The following is a 25,654-nucleotide window of genomic DNA, read 5'->3' as shown; positions in this document are numbered from 1 at the left end:
TTGCATCACACTGAGTGTATTTAGCTCAATGAGAGAGGCAAAATATTAGAAAAAGCTCTTAGTGTGATGCATTGCAGTGCAACAGCATTCGGTGTGACATTGTGCAGATGTGCCTAAAGTTGTGTATTTGCCACCTGCCAATAGGTCTGTCAAACATGATGTCCGATGGCGAGTTCCTGAGGACGAGCTGCGGATCGCCCAACTACGCTGCCCCAGAGGTCATCTCTGGAAGGTCTGAGTGTGTTACAGTGCATGAATATTTCACCTATCCATTAAAATAATGTAGTTTTCAATTTATTGTTTTAGTTGATGAGTCATAATCTGGCTGGACTGACTTTAGCATGCACACTAATTAACTAATTCATCTAGATTAGGCCTTGATGATTTGTTTATATACAGGTAGAAGTAGTTGAGGGTATATACAACAGTAAAGCCTTCTCATCACAGGCTGTATGCGGGCCCAGAGGTGGACATCTGGAGCTGCGGCGTCATCCTGTACGCCCTTCTCTGCGGCACCCTCCCCTTCGACGACGAGCATGTTCCCACGCTGTTCAAGAAGATTCGAGGTGGCGTCTTTTACATCCCGGAGTACCTGACCCGCTCGGTTGCCTCACTGCTGATGCTCATGCTGCAGGTTGACCCACTGAAGAGAGCCACCATCAAAGACATCAGGTCCTGAGTCGGTCCCTGAATCTAAATAATGGCAGAGTGGCTTCATGTCTGTCCTTCTTTCAGGGAGCACGAGTGGTTCAAACAGGATCTGCCAGGCTACTTGTTTCCTGAGGACCCGTCGTACGACGCAACGGTCTTGGACGAGGAGGCTGTCAAGGAAGTGTGTGACAAGTTTGAGTGCACTGAGTCTGAGGTTGTTTCCAGCCTCTACAGCGGCGATCCTCAGGTACACCCAGTCAGCCATAGTCACCATCTTTTTACTGTTTTATTAGTGTGCTTGTATCAGTGGTATTTTCTAATATTTAGGTTACCTAATTCAGTTACTTAGAGAGAGGGACGTAACACAGTAATCCCTCATTTATCACTGTTAATTGGTTCTAGACCCGACCGTGGGAAGTGAATTTCCGCGAAGTGGGATTCTTCATTAATAAATCAAATATTTTCATAGTTGGAGCATAGAAAACCTATTTACGACCTTAAAATAAGACTTGTGCTGGTGTGTGTTGCTGTAAATGTGTTCCGGGGCTAGGGGAGCTGAGTGAGGGGCGTACGGGAAGTGATGTCAGGGGTTCAGAGTTGAGTGTTATTTTGGCTTGGGTTACAGCCACAACAGTAGCCCGTGATTATTGTGCCTGTTGTGAGATCATTCAAACCTGCAATAAAAGCCTGTTGTTCCGGGGCAATCAAGCATAGTGCTTGTGTGTCTCACCAAGCATTACAGTAACATTACTGACACCTAGTGACCAGTGTAGAGTACTACATATCAATGTCTTGGAATGCTTCTGAGTGCCTTATATTTGTATTTTAGTTAATAATTTGACCATTTTTGTGCTGGAAAATTTGCACATTTCTTTTTTTTACGAATACATATTCAACCACAAACCAGCATGATTTATTAATTCATTCAATCTCAGCCATTTTTCAAAAGACAACCCTTCAGTACCGCCCATTTTAGACGATTTTGACTGATCTTTCAAGGCACACAGAATATTGTGTTCTATGGTTATATAAACATGGAACCTACCAAAAGAAAGACTAGATTCCCTTCTTTCATCAGAAAAAATAGTTTGTTTCCACCTTTTTCCGTTCTTCAGTAATCAGCAGTGGAACATAGGCAAGTTTCAGGAAAATATAAGTTCCCAACTAGAAAAGGGAGAAAATGAGCTTTTTGTGAAAAGATACAATTTAAGCATAACTTTCACTTCGGCACAAATATCTTTTGCTTTTGTGACAGCTCAAATATCTAAACAACTACAGTATACCAACATAAACAACACAAGGGGTCGTTTTACACCAAAATAATTTATTCACAAATATAACACCATGAACTATTTACTATTTTTACATTTGGAACTCAACTGTGTGTGCATATGTGTGTGCGTGTGCATGCGCTAAAATTTCCCTACAATGCGTAACCTTCTGCACGCTACACTGCTCCACGCTCTCACTTCCTCCTACCTGTCATGTGTGATTTTTCCATCTATGATCCCTGCCGAGCTCAGAGTGCAGAGTTGCATCATCACCTGATTTTGCCTCTCACGCAAAACTTTAAATACATATAAGTACGTTGTTGGGATCGGGCGTTCGGGTTTAAAAAAACCTATAAGTACGTCTTTGGTATTGAATGCTTAATATATGTTTGGAAAACAGAATAGAGTGAAGCCCCGAAATTACTGGGATTACTGTATTATACCGGTTGTTCTGGACTATAAATTACAGGTTTTTCATATTCCTGCAATTTATAGTTGGGTGCGACTTGTATATCCCAAAAAAAACCCTATATATATATATACATACAGTCACACTTGTCTATAGCGGCCACTAGAGGGAGTCTGCAAAAGTGGCCGCTATAGACAGGTGGCCTCTATAGACAGGTTGGCGTCCAGTTTGAATGTTGACCAGTAGAGGAAAAAAAAGGAAAAAAAAGGGGAAAAAAAATAATAATAATGTTGACCAGTAGAGGGCACTGCGGACTGCGGATAAAAGTTGTACAGCACTACTAGGCTTGTTATTATCATGGTTCATGGTTTTAATCCTGAACATGCTTGAGTCAAACAGTAGCACATCACATAGTATTAGACAGCAGCTCATAGACACATAGACAGCAGCTCAGAACAAACACACATCTCTCAGCATCGTCTCTCCTTCCTGCTTGCCCACAAGGCAAAGGTTAAACAAGCCCCACTACATAGCTGTCCAGCCAATGCCTGTAAGAAATGACACCGTTTATTTCCTGGTGTGCACTGGTCAATACTGTAATGCCGCTTGTTGTGGGGAAGGAGAGTCATGTCGCCGATGCACTTTAATGGCTTTATTAACAGCGGAGAACACTGCAGTACTTTACATCCACGCCAACATAAACACACTTCCCAACTCTCTCCAAACTCACAGCTAGCACTGAGCCTAGCTCTCCTGCTCGGGACGCCCACCGTCACTTCCCGTCACTTCCTGATGAACTAAAGCTGTAATGACGACTCTGCCGTATAAAAAGTAAAATATTAAAAACAAGCGTAAGACATTACTAGCACAGCTTTGTTCTGTGGGTCGTGGATATATTCTATCAGTTATTATTAAGCCTCTAGCTTCCTTTTAGTAAGTAAAAACCTTGGCTATGATTGCACTACATTGTCATGTAGACCTACAAAGTACACTTGGAAGAACAAGAGGTGAATAAATGTATTGCAACTGATGTGAAACTGAAGAGGGGTAGGATTAAATAAGCTTTGCTTCTTCCTACTCCTTTTTGGACATGCAAAATTGTGAATTGTACTATGTGATGTGCTACTGTTTGACTCATATGCATGTTCAGGATGAATTAAAACCATGAACCATGATAATAACAAGCCTAGTAGTACTGTACAACTTTTATCCGCAGTCCGCAGTGCCCTCTACTGGTCAACATTATTATTATTATTTTTATTTTTTTTTTTCCCTTTCTTTTTCTTTTTTTCCTCTACTGGTCAACATTCAAACTGGACGCCAACCTGTCTATAGAGGCCACCTGTCTATAGCGGCCACTTTTGTAGACTCCCTCTAGTGGCTGCTATAGACAAGTTTGACTGTATATATATATATATATATATTTATTTATTTAACATGTTGAAACATGTTTTAAATGTTAAATCATACTGACATGAACCACGATGTGGACATTACCATTGACAGGCGCAAGAGGGCGCTCTAGGCTTGTTTTTCTGGTTTTCATCAATAGATTCAGTGGTATGGAATGAGATTGGGAGTTTGGTGAACTTGCTTGTTGGACTCGCTTGTTTTGTTAATTTAGCCTATTGAGCTTCCCAGCGACGTTCTTTATGCTATTGTGTGGCTGAATAAGTGTTAACGTGTAACTTGCCTTTCCCAATTCATTCATGACGCAGTTTTTGACTGATGCGACTTATAGTCCGGAAAAATGGTAGCTCATGTATTGGATCTCTTTAGACATGTATCTAGTGAGTGTATAAAGTAGTAAGGTTTGTTGATACATTATGATTTCTCCATATTTGCTGTATTTAAAAATATTCTGCCCCCCGCAGGACCAGCTTGCGGTGGCCTATCATCTCATAATAGACAACAGGCGCATCATGACACAGGCCAGCGAGTTCTACTTAGCCTCTAGTCCGCCTCAAGGCTCCTTCATAGAGGAGGGCATGCCGCTGCCCCCCGGGGTCAAGCCCCACCCGGAGAGGATGCCACCTCTGCTGGCTGACAGCCCTAAGGCCCGCTGTCCCTTGGACGCCCTCAACACCACCAGACCCAAACCACTGGCCGTGAAGAAAGCCAAGTGGCACCTGGGCATCAGGAGCCAGAGCCGGCCCTACGACATCATGGCCGAGGTTTACAGAGCCATGAAACAACTGGGCTTTGATTGGAAGGTACGCCCAAAATACCTCTGTTCCCTTTCATAGCACACACATTGACAGCTGAATTTGTGCGGTAGGTGGTGAACCCGTACCATCTGCGAGTGCGCAGGAAAAACCCAGTAACAGGCAACCTGGTGAAGATGAGCCTGCAACTCTACCAGGTGGACAACAGATCCTACCTGCTTGACTTCAAGAGCATCGACGGTTGGTGACAAACAAAAACACAGCTCTTTACCATATAGTGATGCTGGATTATATTTACATCAAGCCAGAGTACGGTTGGGCATAGAGTCTCGAGCATCGACGGGAACCTGGGACTAACATTCGATTCTCCAAATGTTCGACCATTCAAATGTTTTTATTTCAAGTCCTAGTTTCGATGCCCACTTTGCCGACCGGAAGAAATAGCCGCGAACACGAACAAAGAACCAGCAAGCTCCAGCGAAGAAGAAGAGGCTAAAATATTTAGCTTAACTTCATAAAAAAAGTGCAGTCGGCTCAGTGCAAAATTTGCAACACAATGATGTCATGCAAAGGAGGGTGCAACATGATTACTGTTCACACATTCTTGGTGTAGAAATAACAGAGTACCACGTCCTTGATGCGCTACCTTCTCAACTTACACAACACACTTCCAGTCTTCAAAACAAGAGCGCTCTGAACTATATTCTGTTTACTTGGATTAACACAATAAGGATGTCATAAAAAATAAATTACATCAACACTGAGGCAGCAAACAAAGTATACTACATTTCAAAAGTAAACATCTTTTGTGCATTAAATTTATATTCAAGTAGAATGCTTTGATATTTATACTTGTATATTGGTTGAAAATACCCCTTTAAGAAATTTACAGTAAAGTTAATAAAAAGTTGATGTCATTAAACAATTCATTGAGAAGTTCAGACTTCTCATCCAAAAAGAACTCTGGTTAGCTCCATCATTTAAGCCATGCAAACCTTTATGACTCTGCCTTTTAAAAGCATCCGTATCGAGAATTGTTAGGAACGGGAATCTAAAGTCAGGCTTCCTTTCAAAGTCAGCTTTGATGTCGCTGTACTAGGTTTTTATTTTTATTCAATACCGTGCATGATATGATGCATCTTTCTTTGTGAGAGCCACAGAGTCAGTTGATTTGAGGATTTATAATTTCAGTTTATACATCACAATGTGACAAAGCTGTATTGATGTCGATGTGACATCAGCATTAGCAAGTGCAGTGATGTTGCTAGGTGCGCATCCTGCATTACTGACTCATAAAATCTGAAATGACGCAGTCAACTTGCTATCGATGTGTACCAGGGACACACCTCATTTCTGCCATGAACAAAGATTCATTGTGAGCAACAACTCGTGTTTAAAATCTAAGTTACTCGCAAAGACCTGCCAACATGCACATATGTTTTGTACTCGGCATGGATTTTGACATTTAAATAAGCATGTACATGTATGTCTTTGCTGCTCTCCAGGTACGTATTGTATTGTGTCTGAAAGCCTATATTGGCCTAATGCGCAGCGTTAAGCCAGAATTACGTAGCTCCCTTGAATGCATCATCACCGGACACAAGGTGCATGGACACGGCAGAGATTATTTTTCTCAAAGTGAGTGTTAAACTATATCCAGTAGGACATCATCTATGTCTGAAAATATTACAGAGATGTGACAATGTGTAGTCATGACGTTATTGATTTTATGATTGTTTTTTTGTTACTCTTTGTAAACGGTCCCTACTAGAGTTGCCAACTCCCGGAAAAAGAACCGACTTGACTGTTATTTATTTACACTCATTATTATTTTGAGGATAAGACATTATTAAGAGCAAAGTAGTTTGACACTTTCAAAAAGTAAGTTAGCATTTACCACATAAACATCATAGCCACTTGTTAGCTTCCCCGTGGGACAAAAACAAGACAAAATATCACTGTAATAAAGACACATTTGACCAGACCAGAAGCTAGGCAAATAGCTCTAGCTAGCTAGCTGTTGTTGACAGCCAGGCTCAGTGTGTTCATAAAGATGCCAGTAAAGGCAAATGGCAATGAGATTGATAGGCAAGCGATCAGACATGCTGGCATCGATTGGCTTAGCCTGCGACAAGCTGTCGTCAATAGACTCCACATTTTACTACGAAAATTTTGATTCTCATGGTAATAAGGGAAAAAAGTGCATCCTTTGTCAACTCAATACAGGCATGTACTTTATTTGTAAATATGGGATGATTCCGTTTTCAAGGGACGGTTGGCAACCATCGTCCATACGCACTCGTCTCAACGTCAGCTGTCAGAAAAGCACAATGTCCTATCTCCTGCTCTGAACACAAATGTTGCTGAAAATCGGCTTATAGTTCATTGTCTGCCTGTCAGTGGCTAGAAAGAGGCATCGTTTGTGTCTCCCCTTCTCTCTTAAATTACTACCGTTCAATAGCGACGATGGAACAAAAGATACATAGTTGTGGTTAGTGAATGTTGTGGTTCCTCACAGAGTCGAGCAGGGATGTACAAAGTACGGCACGGGAGCCATTTGCGGCCTGCAGCACATTTTATATAGGCCCGTGGCACATTAAGCAAAATGACAAAAAATGGCAAAAATAGATGAAAAGGAATCATGTACTGTGAACATTTTAAATGTTGATGTTAATAATAATAATAACACGCTGTGAATTTCAGATAACAATTTCATGTACTGCAACATTTGCACTACTTGCAGCAGCACAGGCACATCCATGCACAAAAATGCTACTTTATTTGAATATTGGATGCCATGTTGCTTTGCTATAAATGTTTCAGATATGGAAATGTAATTTGTTTTATTTCAGATGTCATTTTGAACTTAAATGAATATATCTGTGAATTGTAACCATGTCATACCATACCAAGTTTAACCCTACAATTTAAGAAAAAGAAGAGTACTGTATAAGAAATTGATTTTTTTTTTTTTAACTGGTGACCCAATGAACCTCAAATCACCACCTGTGGGTCTCAGGGACTCACAACATTGAAAATCTATCAACATGGCTGCAAGTGCTTTGTGGCAATGTTGTCAGGTTATTGATTTGATGTTTAAAACAAAAAGATAGGGAGTTTAATTTACACTGCAGATGAGATTGTCAGTTATTGAAGTCACTGTGTCCTCACAGACGACATCACCGAGGCGGTGGGCTTCAAGTCGGGCTCGTCCACCCCTCAGCGGTCCGGCTCGACGGCGGGCCTGCACCGGCCTAGACTCAGCATGGACTCTGCGAGCTCGGCGGTGGAGGTGCTTCAGCTCAGCTCGTCGCTGCCGGGCTCGCTGTGCGGCAGCTCGCCGACGCTCGCCCCGCGCCAGGGCTCGCACACCATGGACTTCTTTGAGATGTGCGCCAGCCTCATCACCACGCTGGCCCGCTGAGGCTGGGAAAGACGGAGGGCGGAAGACGGAGGAAGACAATCAGATCAGAGCAAGATTTTTGTTTGAGGTGTGGGGACTGGTGTTCCAACAAGCTGATCCAGGAGCAGGCAGGTGAGGGCTCAGTGTCCCTTTTCACCTGAGGGAACATCCCAACGCTGATCAGAGGTCAGTCTGTTGTCTGAGAGAACACATGATGGTTATCCATGTATATTATATTTCTGTCACGATGTAGCTGAACATGAGGCACTGCAAACAAAATCACTTTATATAAATCATACAAATATTTATTTTTGGATAGATTATTTCTAGGCATTGAGCACACATTTATTTAAAAGCTTTTTTTTAAATTGCTACTGGGGAGCAGATTATAGAAATGAGAGTGACAGAAGGGCTGTAGTAGATTATTAACATTTATGACAGCACAGACACGCACCATCTCTCACGCAGGCTCCAAATATATCTCCAAATCTGATGGCATCTTAATATAAAACACTTGTACTTAATTCAAGCAAGCACGACATTGACAAGACACAGCGACCTGTCACGTGGACAGTAAATTAAAAGCAAGACTGCTGCTCTACTTTGAACTTCTTCATTATTTCCCAGTCAAAAACTAATGAAAGTGCCCATCACTAGAGCCTCGTGCACATCAACGGCTCCACCCATTTATTTATGCCAATGCTGTGTTTTTATTTTAAAATGCAACTTTAACACTTAAACAAGCCCTGTGAGATGGTGTGTGCAGGACTGAAGACGCCACAGAAACCTTCCTCCGGCTGCCTTAAAACAAATGCAACCAACTCTTTATATATGTTGTATGTACCAGTATGTGTGTATCATGTGACGGTTGAGGGTCGAAAGGCAATTTTTTTGCTGAGTTTGCACACAAGACTCCCGTGTGTCTGTACTGTTGGCTGGAGCACAGTCTGCTGGTCAAGTACCACATAGCAACACTATTTCTGTTTCTGAATGTGCATTTAATGTAAAAATAATATTTTGAAATATATACTCTCTGCTTTACGTTGACGGGGAGCACTCGTGCACTGTTGCCTTTCTGCTGTTAAGCGTTCCGAAATCGAATCGCACAAAACTGCCAGTTTGTCGTTGGATTTTGTCAGGAGTGTTTGGGCCATAGTGGAGGGGAAGAAGATATTGCAAACAGGAAGGGGTTAAGAAAAAAAAGTTGTAGTTTTCATGACAACAGTGGTAATGCAACAAATGTTACTCCAATAAAGTTTTAAATTTGCAAAAAAAGTTGTAATTTTTGGAGGAAACATTGTTATCCTACCAAAATTAAATTGTAAAGTTCTGAAACAAAATATTGCATGTTGCAATATCATGCAAAAAAAAGTTATTCTGCAAGAATAAAGTCAAAGTTGTGAAGGTACAAGGAGTAAGTTCCCACGAATAAAGTCAGGACGTTGTACCTTTTGAGAAAAAAGTTGCAATGTTACGAAAAAGAAACGTTGCAAAATAGTCATTTTACAAGAGCAATGTTGTAAAGTTACAAAAACAAAGTTGTGCATTTTGAGAAAAAAGCCGTAATAGAAGAAGTACGTTATGAAAAGAAAAACAAATGTCCAGAAATAAGTTGTAGTAGAAGAATTAAGAAAGTGATCGTACATTTCGGGGAAAAGTGGTAATATCGCAAGAAAACAAAGTGATGTCATCTGACTTGTAAAGTTACAAAAATTATTGAAAATTCAAGAAAAATGTAGTAAAAATTGTATATTCTGAAAGTAGTAAATGTAAATGTAAATTAATAAGAAATGGTGAAGTTACGAAAATATTAGTACAATTCAAGAAAAAGTGATAATATGGCAGGGGAAAAACGCTTATGTGCAAGTCGTAACGTTACAAAAAGAAAGTTGTAAAAATAGAAAAAAGTCATAATGTCACATGACAAAAATTGACAAAAAACGAAAAGTAATTTTGCCTTATTTCTTGTAGTCAAACTTCGTATTTTTTTCTTTTTCTGTGTGGCCCGAATACTCCTGAGATTCATGAAAAAGTAAGCTAATCATCATAATCATAAGTCATTCATTTACATGAAATCCTTCATGTCTTCTGTTTGATTGTATTGCTCAACATATTGTACTGTTAGGTGGGGAAACCACTCCCCCAGTGGAAGGCACATGCAACTGCACCCACACAACTTCCTGTCAGGCCTTCTGCAAACACGCAAGCAAACACACACACACACACACACACACACAGCTATGTCCTAAATGTCCAACAAATTTGCAGTATTCAGACTGAATGGAACAAAGTCTTGGCATGTTAGTTATGTAAACTTGTAAAAACACATCACATGCAAACCGCACATGTGCATTGTTTATCTGTGTTGGGCCGTCTATGTCTTTTTGCGTTACCAGACGTTAATGTGGGCGTCTCTGCCTGGCCGTTGGTGTTTATGTCGTTATGCACTGCATGAAGTTGCTGTTATGATTTTTGCACTTTAATAAGTATTTATTGAAAAAATATAACAATAAACAAACATACAAAAGGAAGATGTGTTGTGATTATTAGTTTGTGGAGGGAAGGTCTTGGAAGGTACATAAAAAGTAAAGAAAATTGTGGGGTTTTTTTTGGATGATGTCTCTTTCAGAAGATCCCGTAATGCACAATTTAATAATGCCTAATACAAGAATTCATGTCAAATTGCGAGTAACTGTGTGATAGTTTGGGTAGCCACATAAGAGGATTAAAATATTAAAAAATATGTAAAAATGCATATGATGATAAACAGATTGTTGAAAACAAATTACAAGAAAGAAATCCGTATGTTACGATAATAAAGTATGTTTTTAGAATGAAGTAGTAAATATCATGGAAAAAGTTGCAATATTACACCAAAGAAGATGCACAAGTGGAATAAAGTAACAATATTATGAGAAGAACATTCAACAAAAACAAGTCGCAATATTACCCGAAATAAGATGAGAATTAGCGCTGCTAAGTTACGAGAGTAACACCGGAACTTCTGAGAAAAATATCACAATACTACCACAAAGGAGTTAGGTTACTGGAATAAAATTGTATTTTTCAAGAAAAAAAGTGTAAAGTGGCGATAATGTTGTAAAGTAAAGAAATTGAGACTACACAAATAAATTGTTACAAGAATAAAGTTAACTTAATAATAGGTAGTCTTGTATTTAGTCTTGTAAAAAAAGTATTGTGAGAAATCAACATTTTTCACCTTTAAATCAAAGGTTTTTGCTACCGGTCTTGTATCGGATGTCATTAGATGTGCGTTCAGTTTCCGATCAGGCATTCATGTTGTAACGAAAGACGTTCACAGATAAAATTTGGATGAAAATGGAGGACATGCTCAAACAGAAGACAGCAACTAAAGAGAATGATTAGTTAGGAGTAATACATCAAAGATCGTATGTGGTGAAAACACTAAAGTGGTAAATGATGGCGTGGTCCCATTTCACGATAACCATGGAAAAATCCAATCCTGATTGCATGCGGCTTGTAGCTCCTTTTTTCCAGGGAATCAACAGTTCAAATTACCCATCTTGGTTTATTGATTTCTCACTGAGACCAATAACACAAAGAAGTCCATTGCTGAGATGGTACCACTCTCTTTATGAATCCACACGGTTTTAAAAAAATAAAAGAACAGTTATAAAAAGTCACAGTGTGAAGAAAAGTCCCATCTTCCTGGTCTGCTGCAAACAAAAATAAATACGTCTTAGCATACACTCAGTACTCAGCAGCAGGGTTGGGCATTGTTTGAACTTGAACGATTCCGATTCCTCGTTTTGATTGCGGTTCCGACGCTTTTAAAAGGCAGGGTCATAAAAGCTTGCATGGTTTAAACGAGGACGCTAAACAGAGTTCTTTTTGGATCAAATGTCTGAACTTCTCCATGAATTTTTAATTATATGAGCTTTTCATCAAATTTACTATGCATTTCCTACAGGTCTATTTTCAACCAGCACAAAATATCAAAGCATCCAACTTGAATGTAGATGTTATGAAGTTGTTGTTTTTTTTTGCAGGAGTACATTTTCACAAAAGATGTCTTTTAGTAGTAGTCTACTTTTAAGTAGTATACTTTCTTTGCTGCCTCAAGGTTGCTGTAAGCTATTTTTAATGACACCCTTATTTTGTTGACACAAGCAAATGGGAGCGCTCTTATTTTGAAGGCCGGGAAGTATGCTGTGTGAGTTGAGAAGGTCCCTTGACTGTTACTAATAGAGAGGGATTGTGCAAATGATAAACTCGCCTAGTTATTTACGCCAAACTTCCACATCTGCCAACATCCTGAAACTGTCGGTTACACTGGCATGAGACAGACGTCATGAACGTGTGAACATGAATCATGTTGCTCGTGCACGCATGACATCATTGTGTTGCAAATGTTGCACTGAGCCGACCGCGCTTTTTGATGAAGTTAAGCTGCTTCTTTATTGTTATGTTATTCATTATGTTATGTTGAGTTATGCTGCTTCTTCATTGGTGTTCGCGGTTATTTTTTCTGGTCGGCAAAGTGGGCATCGAAACTGGGAATCGAAATACAAAACATTTGAACGATCTCGGGAGAATCACAATGTTAGTCCTAGTTCCCATCGATGCTCGAGACTCTATGCCCAACCCTACACAGCAGTGATTATGATACGTCATCCTTGCCTGTCACTCCTTGTTAACGTCGGCGTACAGCTCTGGAGGAGGTAAAATCAGCATGTCAGGATGTTCGAAGCCCTCTTCCTGGATTGAACTCGCCTGTGGCCTTGTTAAAAAAATGAGAAAAAAAATCAGAATGAATATTAAAATAAGTATTCAGTATGCTCTCTCTCAAAAAAAAGCCGATTAAGTCATAAAGGTACGAGAATAAATTCGTAAACCTTGAGAAAAAAAAGTCATAAAATTATGAGAAACTCATCCATATGGAACAAGCATCGAGTAGCTATGAGGAATTAAGAGAATAAATTCACAAAAGTACAAGAATTGACTTGATTGAAACAGCAAAGTATGAGAATACAATTGTAAACTTCAAGAAAAAACAAGAACTCCTCACACATAGATCGTATAAATAAGTGGTAACGTTACGGGAAAGTAGTCGTCATGTTCCAGAAAAACATTGCAATGTTACACAAATAAAGTCGAAAAGATATTAGACTTGTAAAGGTACCAGAATGACATTGTTCACTTTGAGAAAACTAGTTGCGATATTACGGAAATAAGTTGTTGAGAATAAAGCCACAATATTTCCAGAAAAAGTTGTAATTACCACTTTTTGCACTATTTTTTTCACTTTTTTTCTATTGTGTTATTTTTTTCCTCTCATAATATTTTGACAAATAAAAAAGCATTGCAGATATATAATATTGCAGTAGTCCTATTATGTTACTGTGTTAGAGCAAATACTAATAGACAAACATAGTCATTGTGTTACTCCAAATATGGTCATTTCCTCAACACTCGTTCACAGTCACAAAGACTCATTCACTTCCCGGTTGGGGACGTGTGGCATTCCTACACAGTGCTGGCATGCTGTCTGCAGACACGCTGAGTGTGTCTGCGTGCGTGTGTGTGTGTGTGTGTGTGTGTGTGTGTGTGTGTGTGTGTGTGTGAGACTTACTGATGAACCACGTTTTCTCTGTGATGTACAAGACCTGGGGAGCAACCACAAGTTAATGACTGCTCGTGACACCTGACAAACAACGAACCTCACAGGAGGGTTCCATGCTACTGAAATATTCATTTACACACTGAATAATGAACATGAGCATTGTTATTGTTGTTTAGGCAGAATGTGTCATAAGACTTACGCAGGTGTACCTAATGTTATGACTGGTGAGTGAGTACCGTGGAATATAAAATGTAAACTTTGTCCAGAAAACACTTCTTCCCTCTCTAGGGACGTCTGCTATCGACAAACAGTGTGCAGATATGTGAAGTGGTTCTCCTCACAAACAAGCTGATGTTTATCTAACACACACACACATACACACACACACACACACAAAACCACATTTGACACAGATACACACACACACACACACACACAAGACCACATCACACAACGGGAGCTTGTTCATTTTTGCCCTTCTTCTTCCCCAAGAAGACTTTCAATGAGTTTCAATTAGCTTGGAAAAGCTGTTGTTTGTGTTTTTGAGGCGGTGGAGTGTGTAGACATATCTGACTTGTCCAAACACGCCATGTCAAAACAAGAACACCAGCGATCGTCACTGATACCTCAGACAAGTGCAAGTACACGAGTAGCACTCGAGCTAGCTGAGTTCGAAGGTTCCAGCAGTCTCCAATTCCTATTTAGTGTCAGTCTTAGATCCTGGATATGACAGGAGCACTCTACTACTGCAAAAACGCTAGCCAAAGATCCTCCATATGACAGTTTCTTTCTTCTTCACTGTCTACTTTTTAGGGATCATCGTTTTTCATGCAACAAGACAGGATCTTAATATTTTGGGCAAAGATATGATTTTTGAGGCATTACTTACTTGTTTGGTGTTCAGTGACGCTGTAAAAAAAATAAAATGTATTAATAAATAAATAAAATACAAATAAATTTTAAAAAATGTATTAAAATGTTATTTGCATTGTTTTGTTGTGACGGTGTGGCATTGTGTTACATTGTGTTTCATTGTGTTGCCTAGTGATACTTGTACATTGTGACAGTGTTCCATCATGTTATATCGTGCTCCATTGTGATGTACTGTGTTTAGGGATGCTCCGATCCATCGGCCACCGAACAATATAGTCCCATTTCCGTGGAAAAGCACGTGATCGGCGTATGCCGATAAATGCCTTTCCACACCCATCACAAAAGCCCATCACCTCTGGCTAGTACGCCTTGGAGAAGCGTCCCCGCCCACTTTCCTTACACTGTGCAGGCCTGCCAAAGCCAAACATACCTGCCATTTGTGAGAGCGATATCAAATGAAAAACATGCCTCACATGGGTAGCACGTTAAAAAGCTTTAATTTAATACGCCATTTGAAGAACAAACACATGACAGAGTATGGTGAGTTTTCGAGGCTCACGATGTCATCATCAGTCAAAGGGCGGCTAACGCAGCCAAAATGGTGGACAACACTCGCCCGTGTGTGCCTGACAGTCAGAGGCTAAGCAAATAACCTTGGAAATAACTGAATTCATTGGACGAGATGGCCAGCCTGTCAGCAGTGCCGACAGCTCTCTCACTTGGAGCCCCGCTGCATGATACCTGGAAGTCCTGCTAGAACGCCATCAAACTACGAACTCTCCCATCCAAACTGTCCTTAAAGAAGGCGTCTCATCCTCCGTAACTCATCCTCTCATCCTCACCCCCCCCACCTTTTATTTTTTAATAGTTACCTATTTTTGGGGCCTGTATTGGCCGATTTCACTTCTATCGAAGATAATCGGCAGCATAAAACCCTGATCGCAGCATCCCTAATTGTGTTGCATTGTGTTACATTGTGATACAAGATACAATGTGTTGTATTGTGGTACATTGTAACACATTGTGCTACGTTATGACAGCGTTCCATTGTGTTACACTGTGATACACTTTCTTTTACTTTGCTTTACTTGACTTTATGACAGTGTTACATTGTACATTGTGACACATGATGCTATGTTGTGACAACGATACATTGTGATACATTATGACAGTGTTACATTGTGTTCTTGTGACAGTGTGACATCGTGTTGCAATTTGCTGCATTGTGACACAGTGTGTTGTGTTGTACTACGCTGTGATAATCTTGCTACGCTGTGTCGTGTTGTGTTACATTGTGTTGCACAGTCTGACTGTGTGTTCATGTGTAAACTGTGTTACATTGTGTTGCTGCAGGCCTACCCGGCAGTCGGCTGTACAGTTTTTGGCGAACGGAAAAATGTGGTCAACTTTTGAAGTGCTTCATTTTTGGCTCTGATGAAAAGATAATATATGACATGATATTATTTTCATGATACGCAGTATGATATACAGTATTTGTACTTAATGTGTTAAAGTAAGCGTGTCAACTCACTGTTCATGGGCTCCGCCTGCACTGACGTCACTGTGACTGTGCTGGTGGTTCACATGGAGTTCTGGGTTGCCTTGGAGAACATAAAGCCAATATTGGGAATAAACTTTATTGAACAGTACAACCTGCTGCTTATACGACACAATTCCTGTTTACGCCAGCAGTGAGTCACATGTCTGTCTGTCTCTCAAAGACACAACACACTCAGCCAGCTGAGATATTTGATGAAGTTGGAGAAAATGGAGAAAGTGGTCAACAATGCACGCTGGCTTTCTTACCTACGTCCGGCAGGGAGAATGCACGGCTGTGGATCCTGCAGATGGACACATAACAGCATTGAGGGATGAAAGACAAAAAAAGACAAACGCCACGTCCAACAATAACTCACACGGCATCTGGGAGGTACACAACTGCGTTGGTTGGAGATGGGAAAGTCTCGTCGTCGTCTGCCGCCCATTCCTCGCTGTCATCTGAAACTGAACACGCCAAACATGAAAAAGTTGTGTGCAGTCACTTTGTAATGAAGAAGAAACACTTACAGCTTTCTGCTGAGTGTGGGAAGTGATTTGCAATGCTGGAAAAAATGGAAAAATCATTAAAAACACCATAAATACTCATTGTACTTTCCATGTTTGCTTCAGTGTTAACATAAAGACTCTAAATTGTCTGTATTGGTTACAAAAATGGGTATAAACTGTCTCTGTTGTAAACACAAATGTATGTTTAAGTTACACTTGAAATTGTCTTTAAAGAAAGTTACACATATTTCATATGTATATTCCAGGCTGAAGTTATCTGAAAACACTGACCGATTAAAGTGGAGAAAGAAGTCTGAATTTTACCGAATTTTTTGGGAGGCTGACATTTTTTGTCCTACCTTGAATGTAAGATTTTGCTTTAAATCAGACTTCAGAAAAATGGTCCATAAAAAAAAGTGTTGCTGCCAATCGAATCTAATATTATTAATAGTACTATTAATAAGTAAGTAGAATTTTATAGTATCGTTCTAGTAAGTAAATACTCCTTGAAATACTGTATGTTTTATGGAAATTCTCTTTGTTTTTTGTATGTACATCAAAATAAAATAAAAAAAACAGTTGAGATACTGTATAGCCAAAACCTCCAAAGTACAAATACCTTTTTTGATATGTAGCTTTCCAGCTGCTGTAGCTTTAAAAGAAAGCTTAAAGTTGAAAAAAAAATATGTGAGTTCAATAATCAAATAGTTTTACAGCAGGTTTTGGGAAGCACACTTTTTTTGTCATTAGGACCTTGAGTGTGTTTGAGTTTTGTTTTTTTTTAACTGACACCAGGAAAAACAATGCACAGAAAATCTAAATTGCTGCCAGAGCATCACAATAATAATAATAATAATAATAATAATAATAATAATAATAATAACAATACAAATAAAACACTTGAGCAATGTAAACAAGGTAAACATACTAACCCTTTTTGTCAACAAACTGACACCGTAGGAAAAATAATGCATGACATAAGTGCTTCTTATTAATACTAATATTACTTGAAATTAACTTTATGCAAATTGTTTTTAGTTTTATAAGATTTTACAGCAGTTTGTGAGAAGATGACATTTTTAGTCGTTAGGGACAAATGTGTGCCAATATTTCAATGACTTCTTAAGGGTTCATTTGAATAAAAAGCACACACAAAACATACGTCTAGGCCCTTATGGATATGGGGTGGTGTATCGAATGAACACATGTTTTCCATACGTACTTGCTTCCTGTGTTGGCGACATCAGAATCCCTGAGTTTGCTGGTGTGAGTGGGGGCAGCTTTCTTTCCCAGCTCCAACATCTCCTTGATGTCCAGCTCCACGTGGTCAACTGCGACATACCCGTCTAAAAAAAACAACAAAACCACTGATGAGGAGTCCGTTTTTCAGTGTGCTCATCAAGCATCATGATGATCATGCTAACTTACAGTTGTTGGCGAAGTCCCGTGCTAACCATTTGCCTTTGGGACAGTTGGTGGTCCTGATGATGCTGATGCTGTCGCCGTTACTGACGGGCAGGTCGTCCTTGCGTCCTTTCGTCGTCACGGTGACAGTCGCATAGTACATGGCCTCCTCGTAACCTGAGATCTAGTGAAGATAAAAAAAACATTCAGGGATGAAATTAGTAACGAATTAGTGGACTCCTTGATCGCAGTACTTGGCTGCAGCCAGCCGAGGCGCTGTTGATGCAGTTTTCACTAGAACGTCCTCTTCTTTCCTTTTTCCTTCCTAAATCTCAGCAGCAGTGAGGCAATATTTACACAAAGTACTCCCTCACACCTGCAGGCGCTGCCCAGGTCGGCCAGTCCGCTGGGAGGAATGAATCCCGACAGGTTTGTACGCCCATCACCAACACGAGCACCCACTCCCTCCCTTTGGCGACGTATGGCTTACCTTGAATTTCTTCTTCATCTCCTTCTCCCTCTTCTCCTTCTCCTTTTGCTCCTTCTTCTCCCTCTCTTGTCTCTCCTTCAGTTCTTTCTTCTCTCTCTCTAGGCGCTGCTTCTCTCTCTTTTTCAGCTCCTTTTCATCAGGACCTTCCACCACATTCTTGTCATTTCTGCAGGACCACACATAGAGTGAGAGTGAGTATTTGTAAAGAAAGTAAAAAAAAAAAAAAAAAGCAATATAAACAAATATTTAAAAATAATGAGAGGATGAAGTGGACAAAAATGGACATACAATTTATTTTAAAATATACTTTCTTTAAACAGACTTTAAAGTCAATAAAATAAAATTAATGAAAATACTCTTTAGAAAAAAGCCCCTTTTTCAATGTTGTTGAAAAAATATTTTTTGTTCAGTGTGAAGGGAAAATAAAGATAAATAGCAACACAAACAAACAAGCAAATGAATGGCTAGAATGAAATTAAAAGCCTTACTTTCCCAACCTGCCTGTCTTGGTTTTCTCTTCATTCTGCAAAAAGGAAGCGTGATGTAGTTTACACTTAACTGTGACTCTCTTCAACAGACAACTGACAAACAAATACGCTTACAAGTTCTTGCGAGGCCTCGGCATATGGATCTGTGGTAGGACACAAACAAATTTCAATACTGTTGGTCTGTCTACCTGTCTATCACCTATCTAGCTATCTGAATACCTATCTATAGTTGTTCTTACTCTTTGGAGGTCCTTTCCTTTTCTTGCCCCCGTCACTCTTTGCCTTTTTTTTAGCCATGTCGTCGTAGTAAGAATTTCCCGTAGCGACGCTGTTGTGACTTGTGGGTGAAACACAGAAGTGAGATAATCTTTCTACCTCATAAAAATTGAATCAGTGCATCCTACCCTGCCATCGCTTGACTGTCCAAGGGGATGAAAAAGGCCGACTCTGCCTGATAGGGAGGTGGCTGGTCTGGGTATTTAACACCAAACCCTGTAGCCCCCTGGGGTGTAGCTCCTGGCATCACGACACCATTGCTGTATGATGGTGGAAGGGTCACTCCAGCTGGAATATCTGGACTGGTGGACCCCCCATTGGTCCATTGTGGCATCTTTGGAGAAGCCCCGCTGTCAAGGTATCCCACATTCCTGGTGTCTTTCTCTGAGAATTCCAAAGGCACTGCAGGGATCTCTAAAGTACGAAGCAGCCAACATCAAAATCAACATGAAAACATCTTCAAGTGCAACAGTGAAGGGAAACATTACGTTGGAGTGGAGAATTTGGGATAAAGTCAGGAAATTTGAGGTTGGAAGGTTTGGCAGGCTTCTGTGGAGGAGCCGCTGGAGTGACTTGGTCCGGGGGGACACTCCTGGGTCGAGGGGGTGGGACCACCAACAACTCTGGCACGTCTTCAGTCCCATCTTGGTCTATGCCCTCTAATGCCGGAGAGCCTTGTCCTGCAGGCAGTTTTACACCACATTAGTCCCAAAACCTCAATTTGCGGTTTTTGTTATCACTCTTGATGTCTCACTTCCAGAGACAATGCAATCAGAAAAAGTCCAAGTTGGACCTTCAGGTGAAGGAAGGAAGTCATCAGCAGGTGAAAGCGAGCCGAGTGACAAGAGTTGGATTTGTGAGGAAACCAAACCAGTTGTGAAAGAGACGCTCCTCCTGAATGTTTGTCGTTAGGTTGACGTGCTAATCTTTGCTGTAAACGCACTACAGAGGAAATGTCGAACTTTTACGACATTTCTACCATACAAAGCTTTCAGCAATGAGCTCTCAAAGCAGGAAATCCAAAAGAGGATTCCATAGACCGTCTTTGCTACAAAACCCATTAACCATCATCGTGCTAATGGATGCCTTGAAATCTTTCATCATGCCTCTTTCGTTTGGATTATTTGTCATTTTTCATCTTGCAATTCCCTAAAAAAACTATCTATGGACTGCTAGCAGGTGTAGAATACTATGAGAAGGTAGTATTATCTTTAGTATCAGCTAGAAAAGATACTATGGTCACATTGCTGCTGCGTGTACAAATGTATTTTTCCTAAGTAATCAGACATGAAGGTGCATCGCCAAGTCTCAAGGGGTTTTCCAAAATAACCTATTGACACTGAAAGTGAAAGTACTACAAATGGAAAACAACGTCCTGTGGCCCATGCGGCACCACTGCACAAGGCAAAGTCGCAGGTGACTTAAACTGTGTATGTGATGTACAGGTAGAGTCCACACGGGACTGTACCGATTTTGGAGCCGGGGGGTGACGGGCTGTATGGTGAAACTGTAAAATGTGCGATAAAATCCTTACAAGACACAATTGCAGTCATCCCTCGCCATTTCACGCTCCGAATTTCACAGCTTCAGACTAGCACAGTTTTTAAAAAATATAGGATTTAATAAATCATTGCAAAAAAAACACAAGTCGGATTGATTTAGAAATGTTTTTTCACAAAATTCAAGACCACGAACAGACGTTTCATTTGAAAAAGCAAGTTATTCAGCTACACAACAGCATAAAGAACGTAGCTGGGAAGCTGAATAGGCACAATTAACAAAACAAACGAGTCCAACAAGCAAGTTCACCAAACTCCCGATCTCATGCCACATCACTGAATCTATTGATAGAAAACGTTGTCGCAAGCCGAGAGCGCCCTCTTGTGGCTATCAATGGTAATGTTCACTTCTTGGCTCATGTCATTCAGTTTGATTTAGCATCTTAAATTTTATATATATATACTGCTATATAAGTGGCACCTGACTGTATGTTGCAGGATCAACCAAACTATGAAAAAAGTGTAATTTACAGTCCGGAAAAAAGGGTATAACAAGTCGTCCCTCAACACTTTGCACTTCAAATTTCACAATTTCACTATATCATGGTTTTTTAAAAATATATTAATTAACAAATCATACTTTGTGGTTGACTACGACCTAAGAGTCAACACATATGCATTATTTAAGCACATTTGACATATTTTTGGCCTAAATTAAGCATTTTCAAGCATAAAAACCGCTAAATGAACTAAAACACAAGTATAAGGCATTCAGAATATGCATTGAAAGACATGCTGTGATATGTAGTACTCCACAGGGGTCACGGGGTGTCAGTAATGTTACATTCATGAGACAAAAGCCACCACAGGAAGTACTGGAAATAACAAAGGAACAACAACAATGAGCTCTCCCAGTGCTGGCATGTCTCAGTCTGTATTATGTCATATTACTTATTATGTCTACTATATTGGGTAATACAAGTGTAAAGGTGACTATAGGGGTGTTATTTCATGTCTAGAGGGCTCTAATAATGTTAACAACCGTACTTAGAAGGTGCACCAAAATTGAATGGGATCTTGCTATGCACCCTTGCCACCTATATGCCAAGTCTTTGTAGCTTTGCACTGAACAGAGGTAGTTATCATTAGTTATCAATTATCTCTAAACCATACATTTTTTATACAGCTTATTCTGTTTAGAGTGACAGGTAAGCTGGAGCCTACACCAGCTACACTTTTAACAGCAGTTATAGTGCTCTTGTAAACATGAGTTGGAATTGATCTCATGGCCAAAGAGACGGCTTTGTTTTGTTCACAATGATGTTGATTACGTACATCTGGGATTATGGATTGTTCAATATGAAGAATTAGGTGGTGGTAATGCACGGGAGAGGATTCCGGAGGCTTGTCACTATGACGGGCATGCTTGAAATTCCTTCAGCCTGCGCTGATGTTTTAAGCGCACAAGAGAAATGTCAGGACTGTTCCTTTATAGGCTTCCCTCTAAGTAGTCAGAGTACAGCTTGTAAGGGAGTGTAGGTTTACTGGCCAATGAAAATGTATCAACACACAACCGTTATTGTCTAAATATCTGGCAACACAACTGAGTAGCAAGATAAATGTGTCCCGCATGGTGGTGGTCGTGTCATGATCTGGGGCTGCCGCCACTGAGGGGAAAGATAAATTCCAACATTCTGAAGAAGTGCATGATCCCCTCTGCAGTTGTCCAACATGATAAGGAGCACCAACACGCCTCCGAGATGACAAATGCCCTGCTGAGGAAGCTGAAGGTGAAGGACTGGCCGAGTATGTCTCCTCCACACCTGAACCCAACTGAGCACCTGGGGGGTGGGTATCCTCAACTGGGGGGACGGAAGGTGGAGCAATGGAAGGTGTCGAACATCCACCAGTGATGTCATCAAGGGAGAGTAGAAGAGGATTCCAGTAACAATTCCGTGCCCAAGAGGGTTAGAGCAAGGCCGTGGGAGATAACAATGCTGTTCACACGAAATATTCACACCAAGAACACAATTTGGAGATGATAGTCACTTGTGTTGCCATTTATTTAGAAAACAATGGCTGTGAGTTGACTCATCTTCAGTGGATAGTAAATCTATACAGCTTTGCCAGCTGTACACTGACTACTTTAAAGTATATCCACGTTTACTTTCTATGGTATTGTCCCCTGACAAGATATAATAAAATGCTTGCTGAAATGTGAGATATGGTACAGTAGATCCCCCACAAATTCACATAATCATGTCCTTTTTCTGCTTTAAATTATTTTGGGGTTTTTTAAAATGGTAAATTAAATAGAAAGTGGTTTGATGGCGTTATCTGCAGAGGAAAAAAAAAAAAGTACTGCAGCTACGAATCCAGCAGAAGGCGCTGTCTCACAAGTCAATTTACTGAATATTTTCCAGCAGGAAGATGCTTTGACAAGATGTGATGTTGTGTGCCTGTAATAATAAGTACAATGCTGTATACTGCCTGCATGGAATTGTTTCTTAATGTGTAAAACTGAATAAAAATGTGTTTAATAACTGTGAGCGGCATATTATAGGGCAGGGGTCACCAACACAGTGCCCGCGGGCACCAGGTAGCCCCCCACGACCACATGAGGCGCCCGCAGGCCTGCTTTTCATTCAGGTTTTCAGTTAATAATGTGAGAACACTAGAAAGAAAAGTATTCTGAAACATCAAATGTGAGTTGTGGATACCAGCATTTTGTGAATGTTTTGGTAAAACAAGCACATTTGATCTGTTTGGGTTGAAATAAGGTATGATAATCATTTCTACAAAAATGAGTAGCTCGTGGCCATTTTCATTTTCTAAAAGTAGCTCTCACGAGAAAAAACAATACCATCATGATGACTACTGTGCATGATACCATCATGATGACTACTGTGCATGATACCACCATGATGACTACTGTGCATGATACCACCATGATGACTTTTGAAATCGGCGTTTAATTGATAGACCCCAAGAACAACAGGAAGACTTACTGTGATCCATGCCGTTGAGTTGTCTGGCCGTCATGGAGTCATAGTCGATGGGTGGGAGATTTGTAAGCGTGCTCTGAGGAAGGTAGAGATCCTCAGGAGGAAGTGTCGCGCAGGTGGAATTGTTCGTCTGGACGCTGAGAAGAGAAGTGTTTTCTGGTTAATGCTTTATCGGGATTTTATTATGTAGTAATAATAAATCAAGTGTTGCTTTTACTTGTTGGTTAGCTTCCTGCGAGCATTCTTCAGAGCGTTCAGGATCCTCTGGTCTGCTGGGGAGGTCCTCCTCACTTGGTTCATGTCTTCCGCCCTCTCCAAGGCATAAATGGGCGACAATGAATTCTCAGCTTGTGGAGATGATGGGAGGGACAGAGGGTCTCTGGGTGGTGGGTTGAGCAGCGCGGCTATGCTAATAGGCGGTGGAGAGGAGACTTCAGGCGGAGGGCTGAAGATGGTCTGGTAGATGGTTGGAGAGGTCTCCACTGGGCTGATATCACCTTGACTGTCAGGTATGTAAATGGGCAGGGTGGGGGTTTCCATCTCCAGTGGGGCTTCACTCACAGAGGACGGGAGGTTTGGAGGTGGAATATCTGGAATGAAGGCGGGGGGAGGCGTGAAGCCAGGAGAGGCAGGGTTTGATTCCACTCCACAATCAGATAAGGAGAACATGTTTGGTGCTTCTGAGGTTTCAGGCTCCGAGTCTTCAAACTCAGGAGGTGTGGGATAGACTGGGGCTGGTCCAGGAATGTCCAAACTGGGGGTGTCCAAGGTGGGATCAGCTGGAATGTCATCTGAGTTACTTTTTGCTGACCATTTGAAGCCCATTAAGCCGTTCTTCTTGGTGGTCTGAGCTTTAGGGGGCACTGGGGACGACAGCAGGTCTGCAGTGGTCACCACAGGGAGCTTCTCGTCTTTACTGCTGTCTTTCTTCTCATCAAGCTCCTTGCTTCCTTTCACCAGGTTGTCTTTGCCACCCCTCAGCTTCCCTTCACTCTTATCCAGCCCCTTGGAGTTAGTCTTGATGAGAGGCTTCTTACTGTCCTTATCATCCTTGAAGACCACCCTGGGGACCAAGGTGTTCCTTCCCTCCAGGCTCTGGTTGATGGAGGTGAGCAGGGATGGGCGAGCTCCAGCTGGGAGGTACTGCGTGGGGCTGTGGGGAGAAGGGACCACTTTGGGTTTCTCTGGGAGGGCGGGTTTCATCCTGGGCTTCTGCCTTATGAGGAGATCTTCCTCTTGGAACTTTGCCCTCAGGGCCTTAAAGTCCATCGTCTCATCCTGGTGGAGATCAAGACAAGTTCAACACAAGCAGCATTTCACTCCTCATCAAGAAAGTATCAACCAGAGTTTGGTGTCTGAGCTAACTCTTTTACTGCTGAACTGCTGCACACAAAAGGGTAAAAATGAGTTGCCTGTGCTATTAGCTTTCTGAAAAATACACCACATGGCGGCGCTGTTATTAAACCCCAAAGTTTGACCCCAGCTAGTCGCATTGACTTGAAATTGCACAACGAAACACCCAAAGTAACTTCAGGGTGTTTAGGCCAATCACCAAGGATTTTGGTACGCACCTTTAGAAGACTGGCAAGCACGTGTGTGTAAAACATCAACCATTCGTGTATTGATTATAAAACTTTGTGTGTTACATGCATGCTAGCATGTCTTACAAAGCATTTTGACCACAACCCATAGCGAGCGCCTCAAAGGTCATTTACCGTCAAGCAAAAAAGTAAGGACACCCCATGTGAAGTATAGCAAGGCAGCAGTACTATCATAATACTTGCTTGCATTGGTTCTTACATGGTGAAGATAACATACCTGATTCATTTTGATGTTCCTGGAAAGTAGGCACAAAATCCAACAAGTCAGCCTCTCATCTTAGGTGCCACCCAAACATGTCAACCAAAAAAAACAAATAAATGCAGCCTTCTGGTACAAAATCCAAACAGAAGAGTGTGTGTTTGTCACAGCGGTCCCATGCGTACTGCAGATGGTTGCTTCCAGTGGCGGAATGAGGCCAAGTAGGAGTCTTAAAACAGTCCTATCCCGTCAAACGAGTCAGTCCCAGG

General features: G+C 40.9%; 2 protein-coding genes across 3 annotated transcripts in view; one reads left to right on the top strand and one right to left on the bottom strand.

Annotated features, from left to right (window-relative positions):
* prkaa2 (protein kinase, AMP-activated, alpha 2 catalytic subunit) overlaps positions 1-16,509 on the top strand; it is a 23,222-nt gene extending 6,713 nt beyond the window's left edge. The window contains exons 5-10 of the mRNA XM_054790228.1: positions 145-232; positions 448-672; positions 736-898; positions 4,206-4,544; positions 4,610-4,736; positions 7,670-16,509. Of these exons, the coding sequence (XP_054646203.1) occupies positions 145-232; positions 448-672; positions 736-898; positions 4,206-4,544; positions 4,610-4,736; positions 7,670-7,920 (1,193 nt within the window). The 3' untranslated portion in view covers positions 7,921-16,509. The remainder of the gene's footprint in view (positions 1-144; positions 233-447; positions 673-735; positions 899-4,205; positions 4,545-4,609; positions 4,737-7,669) is intronic.
* On the bottom strand, positions 10,359-25,654 carry LOC129189008 (FYN-binding protein 1). Of its 2 annotated transcripts, none has more exons than XM_054790227.1 (20): positions 25,404-25,654; positions 23,803-24,863; positions 23,589-23,722; positions 19,570-19,761; positions 19,210-19,495; positions 19,045-19,142; positions 18,920-18,948; positions 18,806-18,840; positions 18,318-18,483; positions 17,852-18,011; positions 17,646-17,769; positions 16,445-16,479; positions 16,294-16,381; positions 16,184-16,218; positions 15,909-15,978; positions 15,737-15,808; positions 14,394-14,413; positions 13,514-13,547; positions 12,562-12,661; positions 10,359-11,597 (listed from the first exon to the last, which is right to left on the bottom strand). In XM_054790227.1, the coding sequence occupies exons 1-19, from the start codon at positions 25,410-25,412 to the stop codon at positions 12,565-12,567; spliced, it is 2,745 nt and encodes a 914-aa protein (XP_054646202.1). In that variant the 5' UTR covers positions 25,413-25,654; the 3' UTR covers positions 10,359-11,597; positions 12,562-12,564. The 2 variants fall into 2 exon arrangements, with proteins under 2 accessions (XP_054646202.1, XP_054646201.1); XM_054790226.1 differs by having other exon boundaries at positions 10,360-11,594.

The sequence above is a fragment of the Dunckerocampus dactyliophorus genome, chromosome 10, assembly GCF_027744805.1.
Source record: "Dunckerocampus dactyliophorus isolate RoL2022-P2 chromosome 10, RoL_Ddac_1.1, whole genome shotgun sequence".
NCBI classification, from domain to species: Eukaryota; Metazoa; Chordata; class Actinopteri; order Syngnathiformes; family Syngnathidae; genus Dunckerocampus; species Dunckerocampus dactyliophorus.
This window is presented reverse-complemented; position numbering and strand designations above follow the sequence as displayed.

What these genes read in the sequence shown, in the direction of transcription:
- LOC129189008 (XM_054790227.1), bottom strand. An exon ending in CCCACACTCAGCAGAAAGCT is followed by an intron (nt 16,382 to 16,444) that starts GTAAGTGTTTCT and finishes TGGCGTGTTCAG; the next exon opens with TTTCAGATGACAGCGAGGAA. An exon ending in ATTCTCCCTGCCGGACGTAG is followed by an intron (nt 15,979 to 16,183) that starts GTAAGAAAGCCA and finishes ATGTTCTCCAAG; the next exon opens with GCAACCCAGAACTCCATGTG.